Consider the following 20,127-nt stretch of genomic DNA (forward strand, 5'->3'; position numbering starts at 1 on the left):
ACAATATAAGGAAAAAAAAAGTTTAAAATTACTAAAGATCAAGTCAAATTTGAATATAACAATTTAATAAGTTTTGATAATACTGAATTTGTAAATAACAATATATTTTTATGAGAATTACTTATTATTACGGACGACCCCGTTATCCATTGGTTATGGGTGGTACATTCAATTTTTCAAAGCTTAATCACTGTTGATCTGATGTTAATCAAAATTCAGAGAAAAGAACCTGACAAGATCAGTACGTTGTTTCATATTTGCTTGTTAGGGTGCTGTTCAATAAAAAACATAACGTCATTAGCTGGCTTTTCCACTTTTGAGATACACAGAGAGAGAGAGATGCCTATCATGATTCTTGAATTTATCTTTGTTGGATAACCTATGGGGAATTTGGAATGCAAGGACCGGTTGTTTTCATGAGCTGATCAGCCATGTCCCACCGCGATTCTTTCACCAGTAAAGGTAATTCCATTCAATCCAATGCTTTTGATTGAGATGTCAAGTCCCTCTTTCCACTGCAACATAATTGAATGGTGGCTAAGAATCCCTTCATTCACAAGTCTTTCAAATTCAATTGTCTCAGATTCTTGTGGTTCAATCCATTGTTTCTGCTCTGGGCTAATCTTCTGCATAGGATGCAGAGAAGTGGAGCTCCAAGCGTGAGCCTGCATTCCATAACAAGAGATTAATCGTGTTTCAGTCGAAATTGCAAGGCATAATATGTTAAATTCGTCAGTCTTTACACGGTCCTTCTGCTTAATATCATGAGGATGAACACCCCCTGCTCCCCACAAGGGGGAGGGGTTGGATGATACGCAGAGCATAAATAATTTTTTTGTATATATACCCTACATTAGGAACTACCAAGCAAGAGTAGTGGAAAGCATGAATTAATATGACGGAAAGATTTAATACAATTAATAAGAATATAACTCCAATGTTTTAGCTAATATTTAACCACTTTTCTTAGTATGTATAAATTTGAAGGTAACTGAAGGAAGATATACGAATAACCAATACTAAATCCCAAAGAAGAGTGGCATATACTCCTTACATTTTGGTTAATAATGGAGTAACAGTAGCAAGAAAGTCCTGATTTCATCCGTGTTTTTTTTGTATGAAAAAGTTTAGTTGAGTTAGGTCTTGAGAACTCATCAGGGTTAAGACATATTTCCATGTTCAAAAAGCGCTTATAGAAATACTTACAGATCACCTACCAACCAGATCCTTACATTGGTAGCAGGATTCAAACTCATGGTCTTGTGGGTTATGTGTCAACTTCTTACCAACTGAATCAACTCTTATTGGTAATTTCATTCCTGTTGTTCTAACTAAGTGAGACACAAAACCATAAGGCCATTGAGAGCACCCAGCAATCACTATGAACAGTACCCAATGAAAGCCATCCTCTATGATTCATCCCATGATTCATTTGGAAGTCCATGCAAAGCACAAGCTTCCCTTTTTCTGCTGGGAAGTAAATATTCCATCTTGTAATCATGCAGTCAGTTAACATCGGAGGACAGTACAAAGAATTTTTCGGTGCTTTACTATGGTCCGCACCTTCAATGCTCAGACTAGGGGACCCTAAACACCGAGAGATTCGTTAGAGCATATTTACTGGTTTTGAGACGAAACAAATAGGTTGAATTTAATTTTTTTAAAAAGAACAATTGATTAAATGCCACCTGCTGACCTGGATCATGAACTTTTCCTTTTGACATCATCCAGAACATAGATTATGAACTTCCAGGAGTGCATCGAAGTTGTTGACATCTGAAAACAAGAAGCTAAGCCATGCATTAAGATTAAAATAAATGAGCACATAAGCAATGAAAGTTATGGTTTTAAGAGAAAAGGAGAAGGTTACCGTAAGTGAGGGTACCTGGTCAAGTCCTTAACCATCTTTTTATCATTGAGTGGGCTCGGACTAGCGGATGCCATGCCCGGATCCCTTCAGAGCTCAGGCTCAATTGCAGGTTGAGCAGGTCAAATACGGACACCACTAGATCTCCGCATCTCACTCAGTCCCTGTTATTGATGCCTATGCTGTTTCTTGGCATAAGGATTTCTTTACTTCCTCTTCTCTTTTATATCTAGTTTTTTGGTCGAAACAATTAGACCGCTTTTGGGCTCGAATATATTAGAAATTGGAAAATAATAGAAATTCCCACAATTACTGCAACATCCACATCTCGAGGGCCTTACTCGAGGGAGAGAAGAAAGCTACATATGTTGATTAAATAATTTGCAGCAAACGTATGAACCAATGATTTTGTTTTTCCCTTTTTTAACATACAAGGAAAAAGAAAATGCCTGACTGACGAAATATGTCATAAACTGTTGCCAAAGCCACCTTCTAAATACTTTCTCCTTTCTTGGTGCCATTTGGTGAAATTTCAATATTTCATATAACGAAATGTAAAACTAGAAAGCTCTGTTGATCAAACACCAGTTTATTTATTAATAATACATCAAGCAACCCCAGCTAATTTTGATTTTAAAACTAATATGCAAGGGTAATCACGCAAGCACTAGCTGTAGATTACATATCATACAATCTTAACCTAGACAAAGAAACCCAAATAAAACAATGGGGATTGGAAGCCTAAAATAGGTGCACTATACGCTAAATTATACATTAAAATATGAAAGAACAGCTTCTTGGACGGGCTCAGTCTACGATTATCCTTGGTGGAAGAAGGCTCACACCAGGAGCCTGCTCCTGACATGTAGCAAGTTTCACAATAGAACGAGCAGAGAGGCTGTACCTTTGCTGTATCTCTGTAAATCCTCCAGTGAGAACTTGCTCCACCCAATCCTCAACTTCCATGTCCCGTTCTGAGACATATGCAGCTGCAAGTAACTGTTCCATGACTTCTGACTCTATCTGTAGTGAGCACTCAGATCCGAGAATGCTGTGGAAGCTCCTTCTGATAATGTTTAAGACCCTATCTGCAAGTGCATCAAAATTATATGGTTTCAAGATGATTGTTTCATCAACCTGATTATACAGTTCTTGCAACCAGGGGTTTAGCGTGGCAGTTGAGACACCTTCAGGTTTTCCATCATCCGTGAATTGCAGTTCGTTCTCTTCTGCTGGGGCATTCAAATCTAGAAAACAGTTTGAAATTTTGTGAGCCCTTTTAGCCATTTCTGAGGTTTTGTGCTGATCATTAAGGGCATTGTCGCAACTCAGCTTTCTTTTATTTACAGGGATTGGATTGGGAACGCCATCTGTTGAACATTTAAGTACAGTAAGGCTTGGGCTTCTGGTGTCTCCAATTACATGTTCAACTTTTATCTTGATAGGTGCCCCTTTTGTTCTTGATATTCTTTCCTCAGAATAGCCTGAGAATTCTGTCTTTGGCCTGCAATTCCATTGATCTTCTTGAACTGAGAAAGATGTCACAATTATCGCATTGTTTGCACCAACTTCTCTCCCACACGAGTCTATAATTTTTCCAGTCTTGATGGCTTGAGATAAACTATTTTGAACCATCATATCAGCCATGTCTACATTGTCAAGGAAAACAACAGACAACGGATTTTTGCACAACTCCCCAACTAAAACATCGAGAATAGTCTTTCCTCTAAATTTCGCATCATGTCCATTTATTTCCTCACGATTGAGATCAACAAAAATAAAGCTTTCCTGGCTTCCATACAAAATCTCAGCCAAAGAAACAGCAATTTTCTTTTTACCAATCCTGTCAGTTCCTACAAAATTCATCCATATGGCCCCTCGTTGATTTGCTCCTAGGCATTTGCCCCTGCTTGTTTCACTGTAAGCTATTGCTTTTACAATGCTTTGTAAGGCTTCAACCTGCCAGGTAACCTTTTTGGCAAGAGCTTCAAGAAGAATTTTAGGATTTATTAGATCATGTCGTCCAGAATGGTCAGAACTTAAGCAGGATGAAGACTGGGCTGGATGCTTAAAGACATCCCTGTTAACTAAATTATAGCTTGAAGAGAGGGGACTCGCAATTTCCTTTAGACCCCCCATGGTTGGGTTTTTAGATTTGTTGCTTGTAGGAGAAAAGGAAATTCCTATACCTAGATCTGTGGTTACAGAAGTCACAGACGAGGGAGACAATTGGCCACCATCACACATGCTTGAATTGGACATGTTGCATGATCCTAGGTCACCTGAGTCAAGATCTTTCGTTTTCTGGAGTATCTCTACGGCTTTTGCAATAGGGTTATCCTGATCTGATTTCGAAACCACAGGAACAGGACTACTTGAATGTGTTGTAGAAATCATCTGCTCTGCGATGGGCGCACTCGAATTGAGATCGATGTACACGCTAGGTGATGCATCTGAAATTTTTCTGCTGTGATTGTCAACATCTTCCTTTTCACCATCAGAGCATCGGGAACTCATGACAGTTTGACAAGGAATCGCTTCAGGGAATTGCTGAGTATCATGCAGATGCTGGCTTGGCTTGTCCAATTTCTTGATAGGTCCAGATTCACTAGTATCCAGCCGAACACTGTCTTCTTTTGTCTGCACTGAACAGAAGAAAAGTGATTTTCACACCAAAAAAAAGAAGCAGAATTGTAATTGTCATTTTTTTTTATCCTACAATTTCTCGTATTGCACCTTTGGAACAAAAACAAAGGTTCAACAACCTGACATTAATCTGACATGACTCGGCTTGCCAAGTCAATCATCAAAAAGGGATGTTAACTATGTTCTTAAGGTCTTTAAGATACAGATTACAAGCATATCTTGTAGCCTCAGAAAAAGTTCGTCTTTTAATCAAAATGGACACTCAAGAAAGTTATCGAACATGGTCTCTAGATGAATGACATATTTGAAGAGTGAGTATGCATCTAGCAAAACGCAATGGCAAGATGCGATCCATAACAGGATAAAACTTCTTGTAAAAAGATTTGTCTTTTCTAGAACCACACAATCCTTAGTGTCTGCTACAACTGTGCAAAGTACAAGCAAGTTTTTAGGTGGCAGGGAAAGTAAAGAGAAAGAAATGATAACCAGAAAGTCCAAATAAATCCATTCAAGACAATAAAAATTGGTCCATTACCTCAACTAAGCTTTTCATTGAACTAGGTAGGAGGCACTTGGTATTTTTTTTAACCTTAGATACTCCTCCGGTCCTAAATATAAGACCCTTATATACTCTATAAGGGTCTTATATTTAGGACCGGAAGAGTACTATGATATCTTGCGTATTATGGTATGACACGGCATGGTATAAGATATCATGGAATTCATAATACATGTGTATAGTATGACAATTAGTAGCATCTTATATGTGGGGATCTAAGGATGTCTGGTTCTATGTGTTAATCAGTATTTCTTCCTCCCCGAATCTTCAAAATTCAAGTATTTCATTAAAATATTTATGTATTATTTTTCACACAATATATTTTATAAACAAAATAGACATAACACTCTTTTTGCTGAAATGTGAGCAGGGTATTATCTCATATGCCACCTTGTTATAACATAACTGCAAACCAAAATATTGTCATCAAATTCTAATATCCAATATATTATGATACGTGAGATCACAGGACCAAGATCCAAGATCCTTGGTTATTTCTTCTTCTTCCCTTTCTGTCGGTTGGAGAGTGCCTTGGAAAAAAAAAAAAAACCAGAAAAAGCTCATGAGTGCTACATACCTTACCATTCAACCCTTTTGTTATGCCAAGGTCAGCAGTCCCTAACCATGGAGGTAAATTAGATTGGTAAGGATCAGCAGACAGCCTCTCATTTGAAGCTGGAAGCACTTCTTGCACACAACTTCCACCACATTGCAGGCAACGGGGAACACAATAATATGAGCCGTGTAGCGGACCTTTCAAATTAGAAGGTGAAGAAAACAAGCCGCCAAATGGGACAAATGAATCCATTAAGCTGAAATAACATGATCAAAAAAGCATCTCAGGCAAGATTTATGCAAAACATTTTACTCTGAGAAAGAAGCAAAAGTTTACAGCACAGGTTATCTTTTCAATAGACAGGGATGACAACCTTTCTAACCGTAAACATATTAGTTATCGGAAACCAAAATACCCTTAGTTCTCATAAAAGGTCTATTCAATAGCAATGCAACAATTATCATTGATTTTACTAATTAGTACCTCTGGTTTTTAATACTAAACCCAGTTGATTTATTTGGGAAGATTAAATAAATTACTAAATTATTTTAAAATGTTTATATTTGTCATTTTTCTCCATTAATTTGATTCATTTATAAAATGATATAATACCTCAAGTCCTAATTATAAGACCTCGTTTGTAGACTACAAACGAGGTCTTATAATTAGGACCAAAGGTAGTATAATATAATAATATACATAAGTATTTTAAAAAGATCATATAACATGTGTTATAATTAAGTAATTTAGTAACTTTCTTAATCTCTCCAAATTAGTCAACTAGGTTTTATATTAAATACAAGAGGTAGCAATATTCTAACAACTTAAAAGCGTAGTGTGAAATGAGTAGCAATCCATTAAGCACGAAGGTAACTCGTCAAGGAACAAAGTTGAGGTATTTTGTATTATTTAGTACCACCTCTGGTCTCAACACGAGAGTTAGTTGATTAATTTGAGTAGATTAAGAAAATTAGTTGAGTTGGTTATTTGTAATAAATAGGTGTTGTCTTTCTTAAAATATCCTTGGTAGACAAATGTATTGGCTAGAACTACTATTATTATAAAAATTATCTTTGAAAAAAAAAATGAATAAATATGAGAAACAAAATTGATTAGGGTATTATATTTAGGACCAAAATAAAAGTTAAACAAACTTTTATATTAAAGAGCGGAGGGACTGTTTACATAATTTCAGTCACAACCTACAGAAGACGAAACTAGAAAAGCCTCTAACACAGACACACACATATTTTAAGCATATTCATGGGCAATCGATCAACTTAACAGCTAAAAGACAAACAGCACAACAGACATAAAAGACCATGTCACAAGCATCGAACCAAATACTAAAGATGAACAAATATCGAATTTCACAACTGTCGGCAAGAAAAACAAAAGAAACAGGGGTACGGCCAACAAACCAATCGGGTCACAATTTTACAGTTCACGGGGGTGATAACAGAACCAGATATAAACCTCTTTTAATTACATAAGGTCACTTACCTGTGCCTAGGCGATTCATCCTGAGGCCGAGTAGACGTGATAGGCAGAAGCTGCAAGTCCCAATCCTTCTCAATAGATGGAAACCTTCCCATAAATTTCAGATAGCTCTCATAGCTCGCCGCAGCTCCCATCAACCAAAACTTGCCATAATTAAGCTCCAACAATTTCGCTAATTCAGCAACAACATAATTCACTGCTTCATTTGAGGCATTCTCATCAACCAAAGACTTCAGGTCCCCAAAATTCGCCACCAAACCAGGTCCCACTCCCTGTTCTATCATTTGAGCAATCTCCTTAAGCCTTGAACTGAAAGTCTCGTTATCACTATTCTCAAGGACAAACTTGGAAATATCTGTTCCTATGCATGTCACGCGCAATCCGGATAACTCCACTGGCAAAATACCATCTCTTTGTTTATTAACATCTTCTGTGAAACTACGCAGAGCATCATCTGCGCATACACCCAGAAGCAGGGGATTCCTCCCTCTGCTCCTGCAAAGCAAGTCTCCGATTCTTTTGTAGTTCTCAGCGCCGCCGTCGCACGTCCCGAAAGAACCGGGAAACGGGAAACTGAAGCTCCGACGACCCGGGTCCGGATGCTCCGTCAAATTGCACAGGAATATAGGGGGAACTCTGGAGCGTGAGTACCTGAGAAGCTGCGGGAGAGGTCGAAGAATAGCAAGTTTAATTTCGGAGCTTCGAAAACCCGCTTCGCCGAATACCCGGCTCACGACGGGGTCGTCGAGAATCGATAATATCAAATGTTGAAGCTCGACCTTCACACACGAAACCGAAGTAGGCTGCTGCGAGATTTGATGGTAAATGTGGAAATTCTCAGGCTGCCTTCTCTGACTAGCCTGGGAGCGCCTGATGGCGGCCATGAGCGAGTTAGAGACTGGCGGGTCGTCAGCGAGTTGAGTCGAGGGGACCCGGTCGAGCGATACGCTCAGGCACAGCTCTAGCGCCTTGAATTGAAGCCGAGGCGAGTAGGCACAGCTCCGGGCACGAGCACACGCGTCACGTAAGGTAGACGACGGCAACGAAAGCAAGGCGGAGACAGCATGGAGCGAGGTGGTCTGGGGGTGCCCACGACGGCGCGCCACGGAGACGGCTTCTTCGAGAGCTCGAGATGCATCCGGCGTCAAGCATTGCTTGGCTACTCCGACCGGCGTAGGCATCGCCGGAGTTCAAAAACTAGTGGAAAAAACTTCGGAGTCAAAAATAAAGCGAAAAACCGGAGAAATGCCACTCAAGTTTGCTAGTTTGAAGTCAAAACAATATTTTAATGGGATTAAAAAGAAAAGGCCTTTTGTGTTGGGGAGCGAGGGCTCCAAATTTATAAACGATCATCATAGATTAGGAAGAGCAGAGAATGCAGAAATGGGTCGGCTTTTTGTGAGTGGCGGGACCTACCAGAAAAATACTGCTACCTCCTGGAACAACTCGCGATTTACCATAAAGTTATTGAAGAAGACACGTTTCTCTTGTTCATTTCATTTCATGCATCGCTATAATCATTCCATGAAAATGCTGAGATTATTACTGAAGTTGGCAAGAAGAAATATTTTTACTGAAATATTTTGATTGAAACTTAGGGGGTGTTTGGGTGTAACCAAATCATGGTTTGGAGAATAGATTCTGAGAAGAATAGATTTTTTGAAGAATAGATTTTGTAAAAAAGTGATTCTGAGAAGTAAGAGTGTTTGGATAGTTGTTACTAGAAACACTTTTTATATGTACAAATTACTAAAAAGGGCATAAGTTAATATGATAATTATATAAAAGATAGATTTTATAATATATTTTAATTTGAAAGAATAAAATTGTTAACAAAATAATTTTTACTAACATAATTAATAATATATAAGATAATATAATTAATAAATAATTAACATGTGTATATATATTTATAAATTATGAGATTAAATTTTTTTTGTAAAAAATGAATATTTTTTACCAACAGAAAAATATTATTTTATTCTAAAAACAACAAGACACATATCCCATAAGTTTTTATACTCTTTTTTTTCCCTCTAAAAGCAAAAATTTCTGCTTCTGCCAAAACCATGATTTTGGTTTTTTCTATGGTGTTTGGGTAATTTTTTCCCAAACCATAGTTTGGTGGGTAATCACCCAAACACCCCCTTAGTACAATTTACTTTCAAAAACATCTTGAGCCTCGTTAATTTTTCTTAAAATTTAATAAATTTTTTACTTTTTTATTATTTAATACTCCCTCGTCCCTTTTTATCGACAATATTGGATCTCATCACATAAATCAAAATATTAGTTAAAATTAATTAAAGATAATAAATGTGTAGAAATTAGAAATTTTTTTTCTAAAATACCCTTATGTATGGGGAGGAGAGAGTATAAGAAAAAGAATAAGAAAATTATTAAAATAAAGAGAACTATAGAAGAGAAAGAAAGCATGATGGAAAGATGATGGTTTAGAAAATAAGATAATAAATATATTCAATATTAAAATAAGTAATTAATTGGGACAAAATAAAAAATTTGTCATAAAAATTTAACACAACTTACAAATACTGCCTCTAGTCCTAATTATAAGAGCTAGTTAACTAATTTGAGGAGATTAAGAAAAAAAATTAAATTAGTTATTTGTAACAAATAGGTATTGTCTTTCCTAAAATATCCTTACTAATCAAATAGATTAGCTAGAACTACTATTATTAGAAGGATTACCTTGAAAAAATTTATAAATATGATAGATAAAGTGGATTGGGGTCTTATATTTAGAATCAAAATAAAAATCAAATAAGATCATATATTAAAGACCAGATGTAGTATTACTTATATTTAGGGATAAGAAAGAGATGATAGTTGTTGTTTATATAGGATGGAAGGAGTATATGTATAAATAAATAAGATCAAAGGGGTATACCTGCCTAGCTATAAATTTTTTGACAGATTGAACAAACTTTTCTAATTAATAACTTTTGTTGAGAGTATTTTTAACATAATTTACATAGAATTATTAATAAATATTTATAAACAGGTGAAAGCCATCCAAATAAACAACGGGGCCTATAAAATTAAATTAGTAGACAAGCCTTGCCTCATTATATTCCCGCGGTGTAGCGGTGGCTCTAGCATGATTTTGGTGTCATTTTACATTTAATGAACATGTTGCATGAACTCATTGGCACCTATGTTAGCCAACAACATAGGTGGTTTACTCTACATCTCTCTCTCTCTCTCTCTCCCCGTATAATTTGTTTTTATCTATTTTTCTCTTCTATGTTTCATCTCATTTTCTTCTTCTGCACTAAACGTTCAATTTTCAACATTTTTGAGTAATTTACATTTGATATAAGTCAGGTTTCAATTTCCAAATCTTTTACTATAGTTATTCGTAGGGAGAATTTTTTTGTCTTGAATATAAGTATTTAATAATTGATTTTCAATTTTATTTATATTTAATTCTCGTTAAAAAGAGAGTAAAATATAGATAAAGAAAACAAATTTAACAAAAATAAATTTAAAATTTTTATCAATTTAATATATCCATTAATAATACAAAAAGAGTTGTAAGTGATTTAGGAAAACTGTTGACCCTTGTTTTGTCAAGCTCATGATTAGGTGTGTCTCCACTTACTAAGTTGCCCAATTTAAGTCCCTATTCTTAATCCTTTTCACTTGTTACGTTGCTCGCAAAATCAATTTTGGCAGCTTAGTGTTCTTACATGTGTTCTCTTCTAGACACAGTCAAGTCAGCCACGCTTGTACTCTCCATTTTTCTTAAATCGTCGTTTTAGTGATCTTTTATGCAAAAATAACAGCTCTATTTGTTTATTTTTCCAATGTAAGGGCACGCTTTTATTCTTTTTTGGTAAAAAATGTTTGGCATAAATTTAGGCAAGTGTAATTTGGACCCATCAATTCCTAAATATGGAAATGGAGTTTGGGATATGTCATATTTAAAGGGTCCCCATTCGGTGGTCATCAGGTGATGAGCACTCAATGCTCATCACCTAATGACCAATCTGGACCGTCCAAATCTAATCTATATCCACATTTAATATTATTAAATAATTATTTTAAAATAAAAAAAATTATATTTTTAAAAAATGATAGTTAAAGATTATCTTTATTTTTTATCCTATACATATTAAAATAATTATTTTTAAAAAATAAAAATAAATCTGGACCATTAGGTGCTTATCAAGACTGATAAGCACCCAATGTAAATCCATATTTAAATGAGTGCGCCGTAGAATCTTCTCACCCCTGCGACTGAAGTGATGAGTTGTGCAAACGAATAGTAAAATAATTTCACCATCGAAATATGCTTAGATTTGAATAGCATCAATTTCCTTTTATTTTTTATTTTTCAATTTTATATTATTTTTCCAGAAAAAAAAGAGATTAAATTTCACAAGAATAAAAGGTCGATTTTTTTTTAACCAAAGTCCCAATCAAATTTGTTTTATACTTGGGCATGTTTAATATATAAGAGCTAATAAATGAGTTTGTTTTGGTAGTAAATGTGAGATGAATATACATTGTTTCCCATATTAACAATATTTTTTAAAAAAATCTCCTTATTGAACGCACATATTTAAAAAAATTTCATTAATTTGTAACACAGATAATTTAAATAAATACATTGGCAAAAATTGAAATAAATATTTAAAAAAATAGTATATATTTTTATAAATAACTAATTTAATTAATTTTTATAATTCGTATGACTACAGGTCAGCTCCTGCGTTTACAACTAAAAGATGTGTATGAGGATGAGAAATTGAGTTTAAAAAAATGCATTTAAAATGTAAACAAATATGTGTATGATTCAACAATCTAAATCTCATGTAAATATTTGACACCATATATATATATATATCATTTTTTGGGTACAAATATATACTACTTTCAATCCTTAATATAAGAGCTAGTTAATTAATTTAAGTAGATTAATAAAACTAGTTAAGTTAGTTATTTGTAATAAATAAGTGTTGTCTTTCTTAAAATATCATTATTAATCAAATGTATTGAGTAGAATTATTATTATAGGATCTTATATTTTTTAAATAAAATAAGATCTTATATTTAAAATCAAAATCAAAATCATATATTAAAAATAGGGGGAATTATCATTTATGTTTCCACACGAGAGAAAAATAGGTAGACCGAAGATGCACAAGAGATTTAAAGTGCCTGCCCGGCCCACATGATCTTTTCCTTGATTCCTTTTTTAACATTTTCGAAGACTTTTTAGTTGCCATTTGCCTTAGTGGGGTTAATAATTTTTAGTGGAGGGGCATCAATGAACAGAGTTGGAGAAATTCCCATGGAATAAACTAGAAGAATAAAAGTGATGCAATTATATCATATAAACCAATTCGGCTCACTGAATAAATTAGAATGATGAGAATATAGTAAAATTAATATCAATAGCATATAGAATATTCCTCATATCCTTAATATAGGACCTAATTCTCTAGTTGGTTTTGATCCTAAATATAAGACTCATTTCTCATATTTATCAATTTTCTTTATATAATATAACTCGTAAATAATATGGCTTCTTTTTTATTCATATAATCATACAACGTGTTCCAAGATAAAGAGACTTGGAAATTACTGACATCGTCTTAAAATTTAAAAAACACAGTCCATCTAAAAATCAAGTACCAAACATAGCATAAAGATTCAAATTATCAACTATTCTTTCAAAATTCAGCATTTGTATATTCAGTTAAAAATGTTGGAAGAATTAATATAAATAACTTTTTCAATTGAAAAATATTCCAGTCGAGGTTTTTAAGATTTCCGCTTCAACTTTTAGGATTTTTCAAGTGAAATTCCCAACTTATAATGTGAATAGAAATATGCTTATAATCATGTCATCAAAAGAAAAAAGAAAAATATGCTTATCAATTAATTTTCCCCCAAAAAGTGTCCATAAAGAACTGATTTAAAATTTTAAAATCCGAAATATCATAAATATTTTGATTTGATTCTGAATTGTCGCCTTACCAAATAGATGTGAAATAAAAGCAGGTGACAACCTCAGTCCCAAAAAACAAAGTACGTGACAACCACCACCACACAAAATTGAGTCGCTATAGAAGTATAGAGAGCGTAAGAAACCATTAACTTTGATTTGATTTGGAATAGGGAAACATTTGTCGTTTCTTCCATCTCTCTATCTCACACAAACACAGACGTTGGAAGAATTTGTTGAGTGTTAAATAAATAAACAAAAATAGAAAAGTAATATTCATAGATTATTATCAATGAAGTTCATTTCTTATATGGGCCCATGCTTAAAACTTGACCTAAATTTTGATTTGATACAACTTAAGTTTTTATGGATCTGGCTCCATTAAGAGTCAATTTCTAAATTTTAACTTGATGTAATTTAACTTTTATAATTTTAACATCTTCTGTCCCTACATTTCAGAAAACAGAATTATAAGTGTTAAATTTATATTTTGAACCTTAGGCTTTGTTTGTTTTACTGGAGGCGAGGGAATGAGAGGTTAATTTAGAGGAGAGGAGTGAAGGTGAGGGGAAGTTATGACTTATGAGTGCTATTTGGTTTGAGGGGAAAGGAAGGGAAGGAATGTTTTATATTTGGTTGAGGAGGGAAGGAGAGGAGAACTAATTTGAAGTTAACAAATATGTCCTTATTTCTTTGATTAGATTTTTTTATTATTTTACTACAATATTTATATCAGAATCATTATTTTATAATTTATGAATATAAAAAACAAGTTACCCCACATATATAAAATATTTACATATCTATAAAATATACACATTTCGTACAAAATATTTTATTATCATTATCAAATATACATATCATAAAGAATGTATAATTGTTATATTATATCAAGAAAAATAATATAATCATGACAAATATTATATTATTATTATCAAATATCATTACACAATTTCGTGGTATAGATATGAATTTTTTAAAAAGTATCAATTTATTTAAAAATAAACTAGCTCTATTCATATCGTCTAATTGGATGGTTTTGAAATCATTAAAATCTTACCCTTGTCAAAAGATTGCAAGATATTGATTTATTAAAGTCTTATAAAAATAAAATACATATGAATATCATGTGTTCCATTGAACTAAAAAATAAGTTGCATTATTAACATAAAAAAACTTAAGAGATAGAAGTTAAAAAGGGTTCTTTAATAAAAAAGGTAAACATGTTATATGTAAAAAGTAATATAGGTAATTTAGTAAAAATGAGACACAATATTTCTCTCTTCTCAAAAAAATCCCAAATTTGAAAGGAGCAGAAAGAGGGGAGGGTAACACTAAAGGATTAAAAAATTTTCCCTTCCCTCCCCTCTATTTCTGAACCAAACACAATTTCTCATCCCTTTTCACTCTCCTCCCTTCTCCTCTCTTTAAAAACCTCCAAACCAAACAATGCGTTAGAGCCTATTAATCTAAATAACAAAAATCATAAAGATTAAGTTGTATCGGATTAAAATTTATGAGTCGAGTTTCAACCAAATTAAAATTATAAGTATTAAATTGCATCGAATCAAATTTATAACTTATCGTTATCTATTTATACAAGTCAAGTTTTCATTTGGGAATATTTTTGCACAACAGTAATACTTCTAATTCCACCTGAGCACTGCATTAGAAATTTAATATTAGTAATTTTGACGCGAATGTCTACAATGATCCACCCCAAAGGCGCAGAGACTTCATGCTAATTCTGTTAATTGATCCAACTAATTTGTTTTATTTTACATGGTCATGTTGTAGCCTCTGCGTTAATTAAAATAGATATATGTAAAGGAACAGGATATAACCAGACCCATTATTAAAATTTTTACTAATATTTAACTTTTTTGCATTAAATCCAATAGATAATCCGTCACGAAAGTTTAACATTTGCATCTCAATTTAAATTAAATTAAATAATAATATTTAATATTGTATGTTATGTGTTCAACAATTTAAAATATGAACAATAAAATTTAATGCAAATCCAGATCAATTGTTTTTGAACTAGTAATGTGTGATATGCATATATAAAAAACCAAAAAAAAAAACAAGAAGAAACAATGCCTTCAATTAATCATATGTAATTAGAAGACATGATTAAACCAAATCAAATCAGGACAAATGCCCGAATACAGCACTTCTTGCAAAATTAATTAAATTAATGCACAGAAAAATAAACACTAGTTTAATAAGATTCAATATATATATATACATTGACCGCCCATTAAAATAATAGATTATTTGCGTGTTATTAGTAATTCAATAAGTTTCAACACACTAAAGTAGTAAAACGTATAAAAAATTTTTAAAAATTACAAAGAAAGTTAGTTGATGGTCATAAAACGTGGGAAGAAAAATTAAAGGAGTGAAAAATTGTCAAACTTCAAAGGAGTGACAGTACTATTGGCTAATAAATAATATGACTTTTAAATTTTTATTATTGGTTTTAAAAAATTGTACGTATGATTTAATTTTGAGATTGAAGAAGTATAGTACAATGATAAATAATATACTACTATAATTTTATTACAAAAATTAAAAAAATGAAGACAACTAGTTAGATTCGTCAGCTGAAAAAAAGATGAAGATAACTAGATTCGGCCTAAAGTAACAGTGGCGTAGCCCCTCCACTGGGGAAGTCATTTTCGAATCTGAAGGCGCCGGAAAGGCATAGTGTGACCATTCTTTGTCTCGCCGATCCACTAATCCCCGTTATGATTTCCCCGCCAAACAAGCAAATCTGTCAATTAATTTCTTAGATCCCACATCGAATAATAAATTTCTGGGGAGGTTATAGAGTATTTACGTCCAAAAAATAGGAATTAATTACCCTTACATTTCTTAAAATATTTATAAAAAATGGTTGGAAGCAGAAATTTTGCTTTATTTACAATTAAGACTCCTAAATTTGTGGTTATTTATGAAATTATAAAGGGGAGAGAATGGGATATTTTGGAAATCAAGTGACTTGGACGTTTGTATATATAAAGATGAAAATACTTTTCCCCACCACTTTGTCGTTGCTTTTCACGTAAAAGGTTGAAAGGCAATGGCATCAATTATATTTTGAGGCCAAAAAGAAAAATTAATATTTGACCTGTGACTTCTTCTTCTTCTTCATTCGTGCACCTTTCAGTGCGCCTGAATTGTTTACTTGGACGACAGTTGTATTCTTCATTTGAAAAAATTAAAATGTTTTTTTCTCAAGTCACTTAAACCATGTTTGGTACGAAGCATTAAAAATAAGATATAGAAATTAGGATTTAATGAACCTATTAAAAGAATGTTTAGCATGAGATATTACTTGTTATATAAAATTAAACAAACCCATATATATGGGATTGGAGAATGCCATAAAAGGAAGTAGTATGTCCTAATCTCATTTTCATTGGTTTACCTAATCCAATGAAATAAGCATTTTCTTATTTTAAATTTTTTAATGATTTTTTTCTATTATAATCCCAATCCCTATTCTTTATTTTCAATGTTTTGTACTAAAAGGGACCTTAATATCTGCTTTACCTCCCATTGATTCCCTCCCTTAGTGCTCCATAGTCCATGTTGTACGTCCCTTCTTGTTCAGTTCCCAGCATCAATATCAATATTTGTCCAAAAACAACCTACCATTGTATGCTGAGTATGTATATATAAACATGAGTTCCTAGTAAGAGTCGTTGAGTCGAGAGTCATGACAAGCCTTTAGTTGGGTTTTTATACCAAAAAAATTAATTAAATTAACAATTTATAATTTTATTTAATCATTATCTCTATTAATGAAAATCTTCTTTAATACGTCTAATAAATAGGAGCTAAATTGGAAAAAAGTTATAAATTTGAAAAAGTAAAAGGGACTTGGTCTTACATTTGAGACCTAAGTAAGTTACTCAACCAGTTCTTATATTTAATATAAGAGTGAGTCTAATATTAAGAATATTATAATTAAAAGCTTAAAAAGTGTACCGTATAACGTGTTTATGATCCCTTGGTTAATGATGGGTTGATTGGGGCTGAGTAATTATGACCTGAATAAAAATATTTGAGGTTTGGATTTGCTTGATCTCACGATATCTCACAAGAGAAGAAAAGGACAAGTAATAGCGAGGTATGGGAATCATGCTCCGCTGGATTTGAGGGATTTGCAGAGGGGTGGACGGACCGGAGATATTCCCTCCTTTTTGTAGCCCTCCATTCGAAAATGAGGGGATTTGGATCCCCTCCTGGAAAGAATGTGAATTGAGGATCGTTTCCCTTTCCATCCCTCCATGGAACCAAACGGTGCGCTAAAGTGAATGGGGAAATTTGAGGAGTCAAAAGGAGATCGAGTGACGTCCGAAATTGAATATTGGCACTCAACAACGTGGTTGGGGCATAAAGGGCGAATGAGATACGACCCTCTATCCCACCATACATATTACGTGGCATCAATTGCCTCTATCCTATCCCTTCATTATTACTTTCCCATAAAACACACCAACATCCTTTCTCCCTCCCCTCCTGTCCATTTTCGTTTTCCTCCCCTTTTTTGCTCACACCCCCCCTCCTTTTCTCTTTCCCCGCTTCACCCTTTCATTCTCTCATGATTTGCCAAACACCCCACATTGTGTGTGTGTGTCAGTATTAAGGGTTATTTTTGTCTTCAAAGTGTTCGCAAAAAAGTTATGAAGATCTGAAATCTTAAAAAATTTTAACAATCAGTGTTAGTTTGTCACTAATTAGGATGTCATTATTCACTTCTTAACACTTTCTGAACGACATGTTGAGAAACAAAAAACTTTTGAACATTCCTAATTTTCTCTTACGAATACTATGAGTTACAAAATTATTTCTAAATATTCATAACTCCTTACCAAACACCCTATAACTAAATATGAAATTTTTATTCCACCATGTATGGTTTATATTAGGGAGTACAAGAAGGCAGGCGTACCGTGTGGTTAAGTTAGGTGCATATATGAGTATGGTTAATTAGATAAATGAATGATGTGAGGTGAGATCATAATAGTAAATTAAAAAGGGGATAGTGCGAGAAGGGGCCCTTCCTTTGGGGGGTGCACTTTACGAAATGAAATAATGAAAAAGGAGTGTGGGGCGGCAACATCAATAATTTTCCAATAGAAAGAATAAAGAGAGCTGGGGAGGGAGGGCTCTTTGTGTCTTTTTGTGTTTGTTTTGGAGATTCCTATTCCATAGAAGGGGTTGCGTGCGATGGTATCCAACCTCGTCCTGGGATTCCCAGACTGTGCTAAAAGTTTTCTTTTTCACCCAAACAACTCCTCCTCCCCAACAATGTGCGTGCTATAAACCTTTATTCTTTCAGCATTTTTAGGCCAAATTCGTTAGAAAACTTAAATATGCAAAAGGATCCGCTGGTCAAAAAAAAAAAAATGCAAAAGGATCTGCGGACTCACAGATGCAACTTATCATAAACATGTGTAACTCTTCCTCAAATAACATATGTAATCTTTGATTTTTAATATAAAACCTAATTAACTAATTATTTAGAAAGATTTAAAATGTTAGTTAAATTAATTATTTGTAATAAATAGATGCGGTTTTTCTTAAAATACCTTTATTGGTCATGTGTGTTGAATTGCCTATTGATAGTAACTCTTCAACATATACAACTATTACAGAGATTATTTGAGGACAACATAGATAAATAATAGAAATAAAATAGATTAAGGTATTATATTTATGATTAAAATCAATGTCAAACTTACTTTTATATTAAAAACCAGAGATAGTATTCAACTACATACAAACGTCTTTGTTTAGCATATAGCTAAAAATATATTACATACAAATTCAAGATATATACCTTTTGCACGGTTAATTTTCCTTATTTTTTAATAAATACTTCTAAATTAATAAATACTTCTAAATTGTTAAGTTTGTCTTAATCCTGCTAAAACCCTCATGACTCAATATATACCCAATATATACCGAGAAGCTAATTATTCGAATAGATTTTGCATGTGCCTAATAAAAAAATTATTATGATTTTTATTTTTACCTCCCATCATCAACCGGTTGAATAATATAGATTATTATTACTAGCTAATATATTATGAATTATATTGAAAAGAAAAATGGTGGATAACTGATTTAATTTTAAGATATTGATGGTAACTAAAAAATAAACAGAAAGGTCTAAATCTTCAAAAATATGAAATTGGTGTTTACAGAAATATTGGCGCAAAATTACCGATATAGCACTAGCAGGATGAGGCGCTAAATCCCCTAGGTAACACCCAAGGTTCGAATCCTAAAGCTGTGAACGGGGTTGATGGCTTTGGACTAAAGCTTATTTTTGTATGTGGAAAAAAAAAACTAAAGCTTATTTATTTAATGCATTGAAATTAAATGTATTACTGTTGCACCGTTACGTTGGTCGCACGTGCAAGCAGTGTTGCTTCGTCGCGCAAGCCTTCTGCTGCGTGCATGGTCATGGTGTTTACTCTGAAAAGGACGGAAGCTTCTTACAATATTTTGGGTTGGTCAAACCAAAATGCATAGAATTAGAAAATAAATACTCATACAATACTTAATACTACCTCCTGTCCTTAATATAAGATATTATTTGACTTTTATTTTGATCCTAAATATAAGATCCCAATCTATTTTGTCTCCCATATTTATCTATTTTTTTAAGATACTCCCTCTAATAATAATAGTTCTAGATAACAAACTTGATTAGTAAGAATATTTTAGAAAAAACAACATCTATTTATTATAAATAACTAACTTAACTAAATTCTTAATCTTTCCACCTTAGTCAATTGGGTCTTATAATTAGGATTGGAAGTAGTATATGAGATTTAATTAACAAATTTAAGTGAATTAAGAATGTTAGTTAAATTAGTTAACATGATTTTTAAATAAAAAAAAACACTCTGAGCATTTTTTTTATGTCTTTCTTCCATTTCTTATTTGACTATTGTTAAAAGAATATCAATAGGATTGATTTGAGAAAAAATTGATAAATA

At 33.1% G+C, this 20,127-nt stretch overlaps 1 protein-coding gene and 1 long non-coding RNA gene across 6 annotated transcripts; both read right to left on the reverse strand.

Annotated features, from left to right (window-relative positions):
- Positions 1 to 253: 253 nt before the first annotated feature.
- Positions 254 to 1,912, reverse strand: LOC114740070 (uncharacterized). Of its 3 annotated transcripts, XR_003739663.1 has the most exons (4): positions 1,886 to 1,912; positions 1,697 to 1,776; positions 1,393 to 1,587; positions 254 to 665 (listed from the first exon to the last, which is right to left on the reverse strand). It is a non-coding gene; the product is annotated as an uncharacterized LOC114740070 (long non-coding RNA). The 3 variants fall into 3 exon arrangements; XR_003739661.1 differs by lacking the exon at positions 254 to 665 and having other exon boundaries at positions 820 to 1,587; XR_003739662.1 differs by lacking the exon at positions 254 to 665 and having other exon boundaries at positions 820 to 1,587; positions 1,871 to 1,910.
- A 10-nt stretch (positions 1,913 to 1,922) lies between these two features.
- On the reverse strand, positions 1,923 to 8,645 carry LOC114740081 (protein SMAX1-LIKE 6-like). Of its 3 annotated transcripts, XM_028928221.1 has the most exons (4): positions 7,132 to 8,644; positions 5,650 to 5,884; positions 2,772 to 4,507; positions 1,923 to 2,096 (listed from the first exon to the last, which is right to left on the reverse strand). In XM_028928221.1, exons 1-4 carry the CDS (start codon positions 8,307 to 8,309, stop codon positions 2,045 to 2,047), a joined length of 3,201 nt encoding a protein of 1,066 aa, XP_028784054.1. In that variant the 5' UTR covers positions 8,310 to 8,644; the 3' UTR covers positions 1,923 to 2,044. The 3 variants fall into 3 exon arrangements, with proteins under 3 accessions (XP_028784054.1, XP_028784047.1, XP_028784040.1); XM_028928214.1 differs by lacking the exon at positions 1,923 to 2,096 and having other exon boundaries at positions 2,413 to 4,512; positions 5,655 to 5,884; positions 7,132 to 8,645; XM_028928207.1 differs by lacking the exon at positions 1,923 to 2,096 and having other exon boundaries at positions 2,413 to 4,507; positions 7,132 to 8,643.
- Between the last annotated feature and the right edge of the window lie 11,482 nt (positions 8,646 to 20,127).

This window comes from Neltuma alba, unplaced genomic scaffold, assembly GCF_004799145.2.
Source record: "Neltuma alba isolate B1F8T4 unplaced genomic scaffold, ASM479914v2 tig00000519_pilon, whole genome shotgun sequence".
NCBI classification, from domain to species: domain Eukaryota; kingdom Viridiplantae; phylum Streptophyta; class Magnoliopsida; order Fabales; family Fabaceae; genus Neltuma; species Neltuma alba.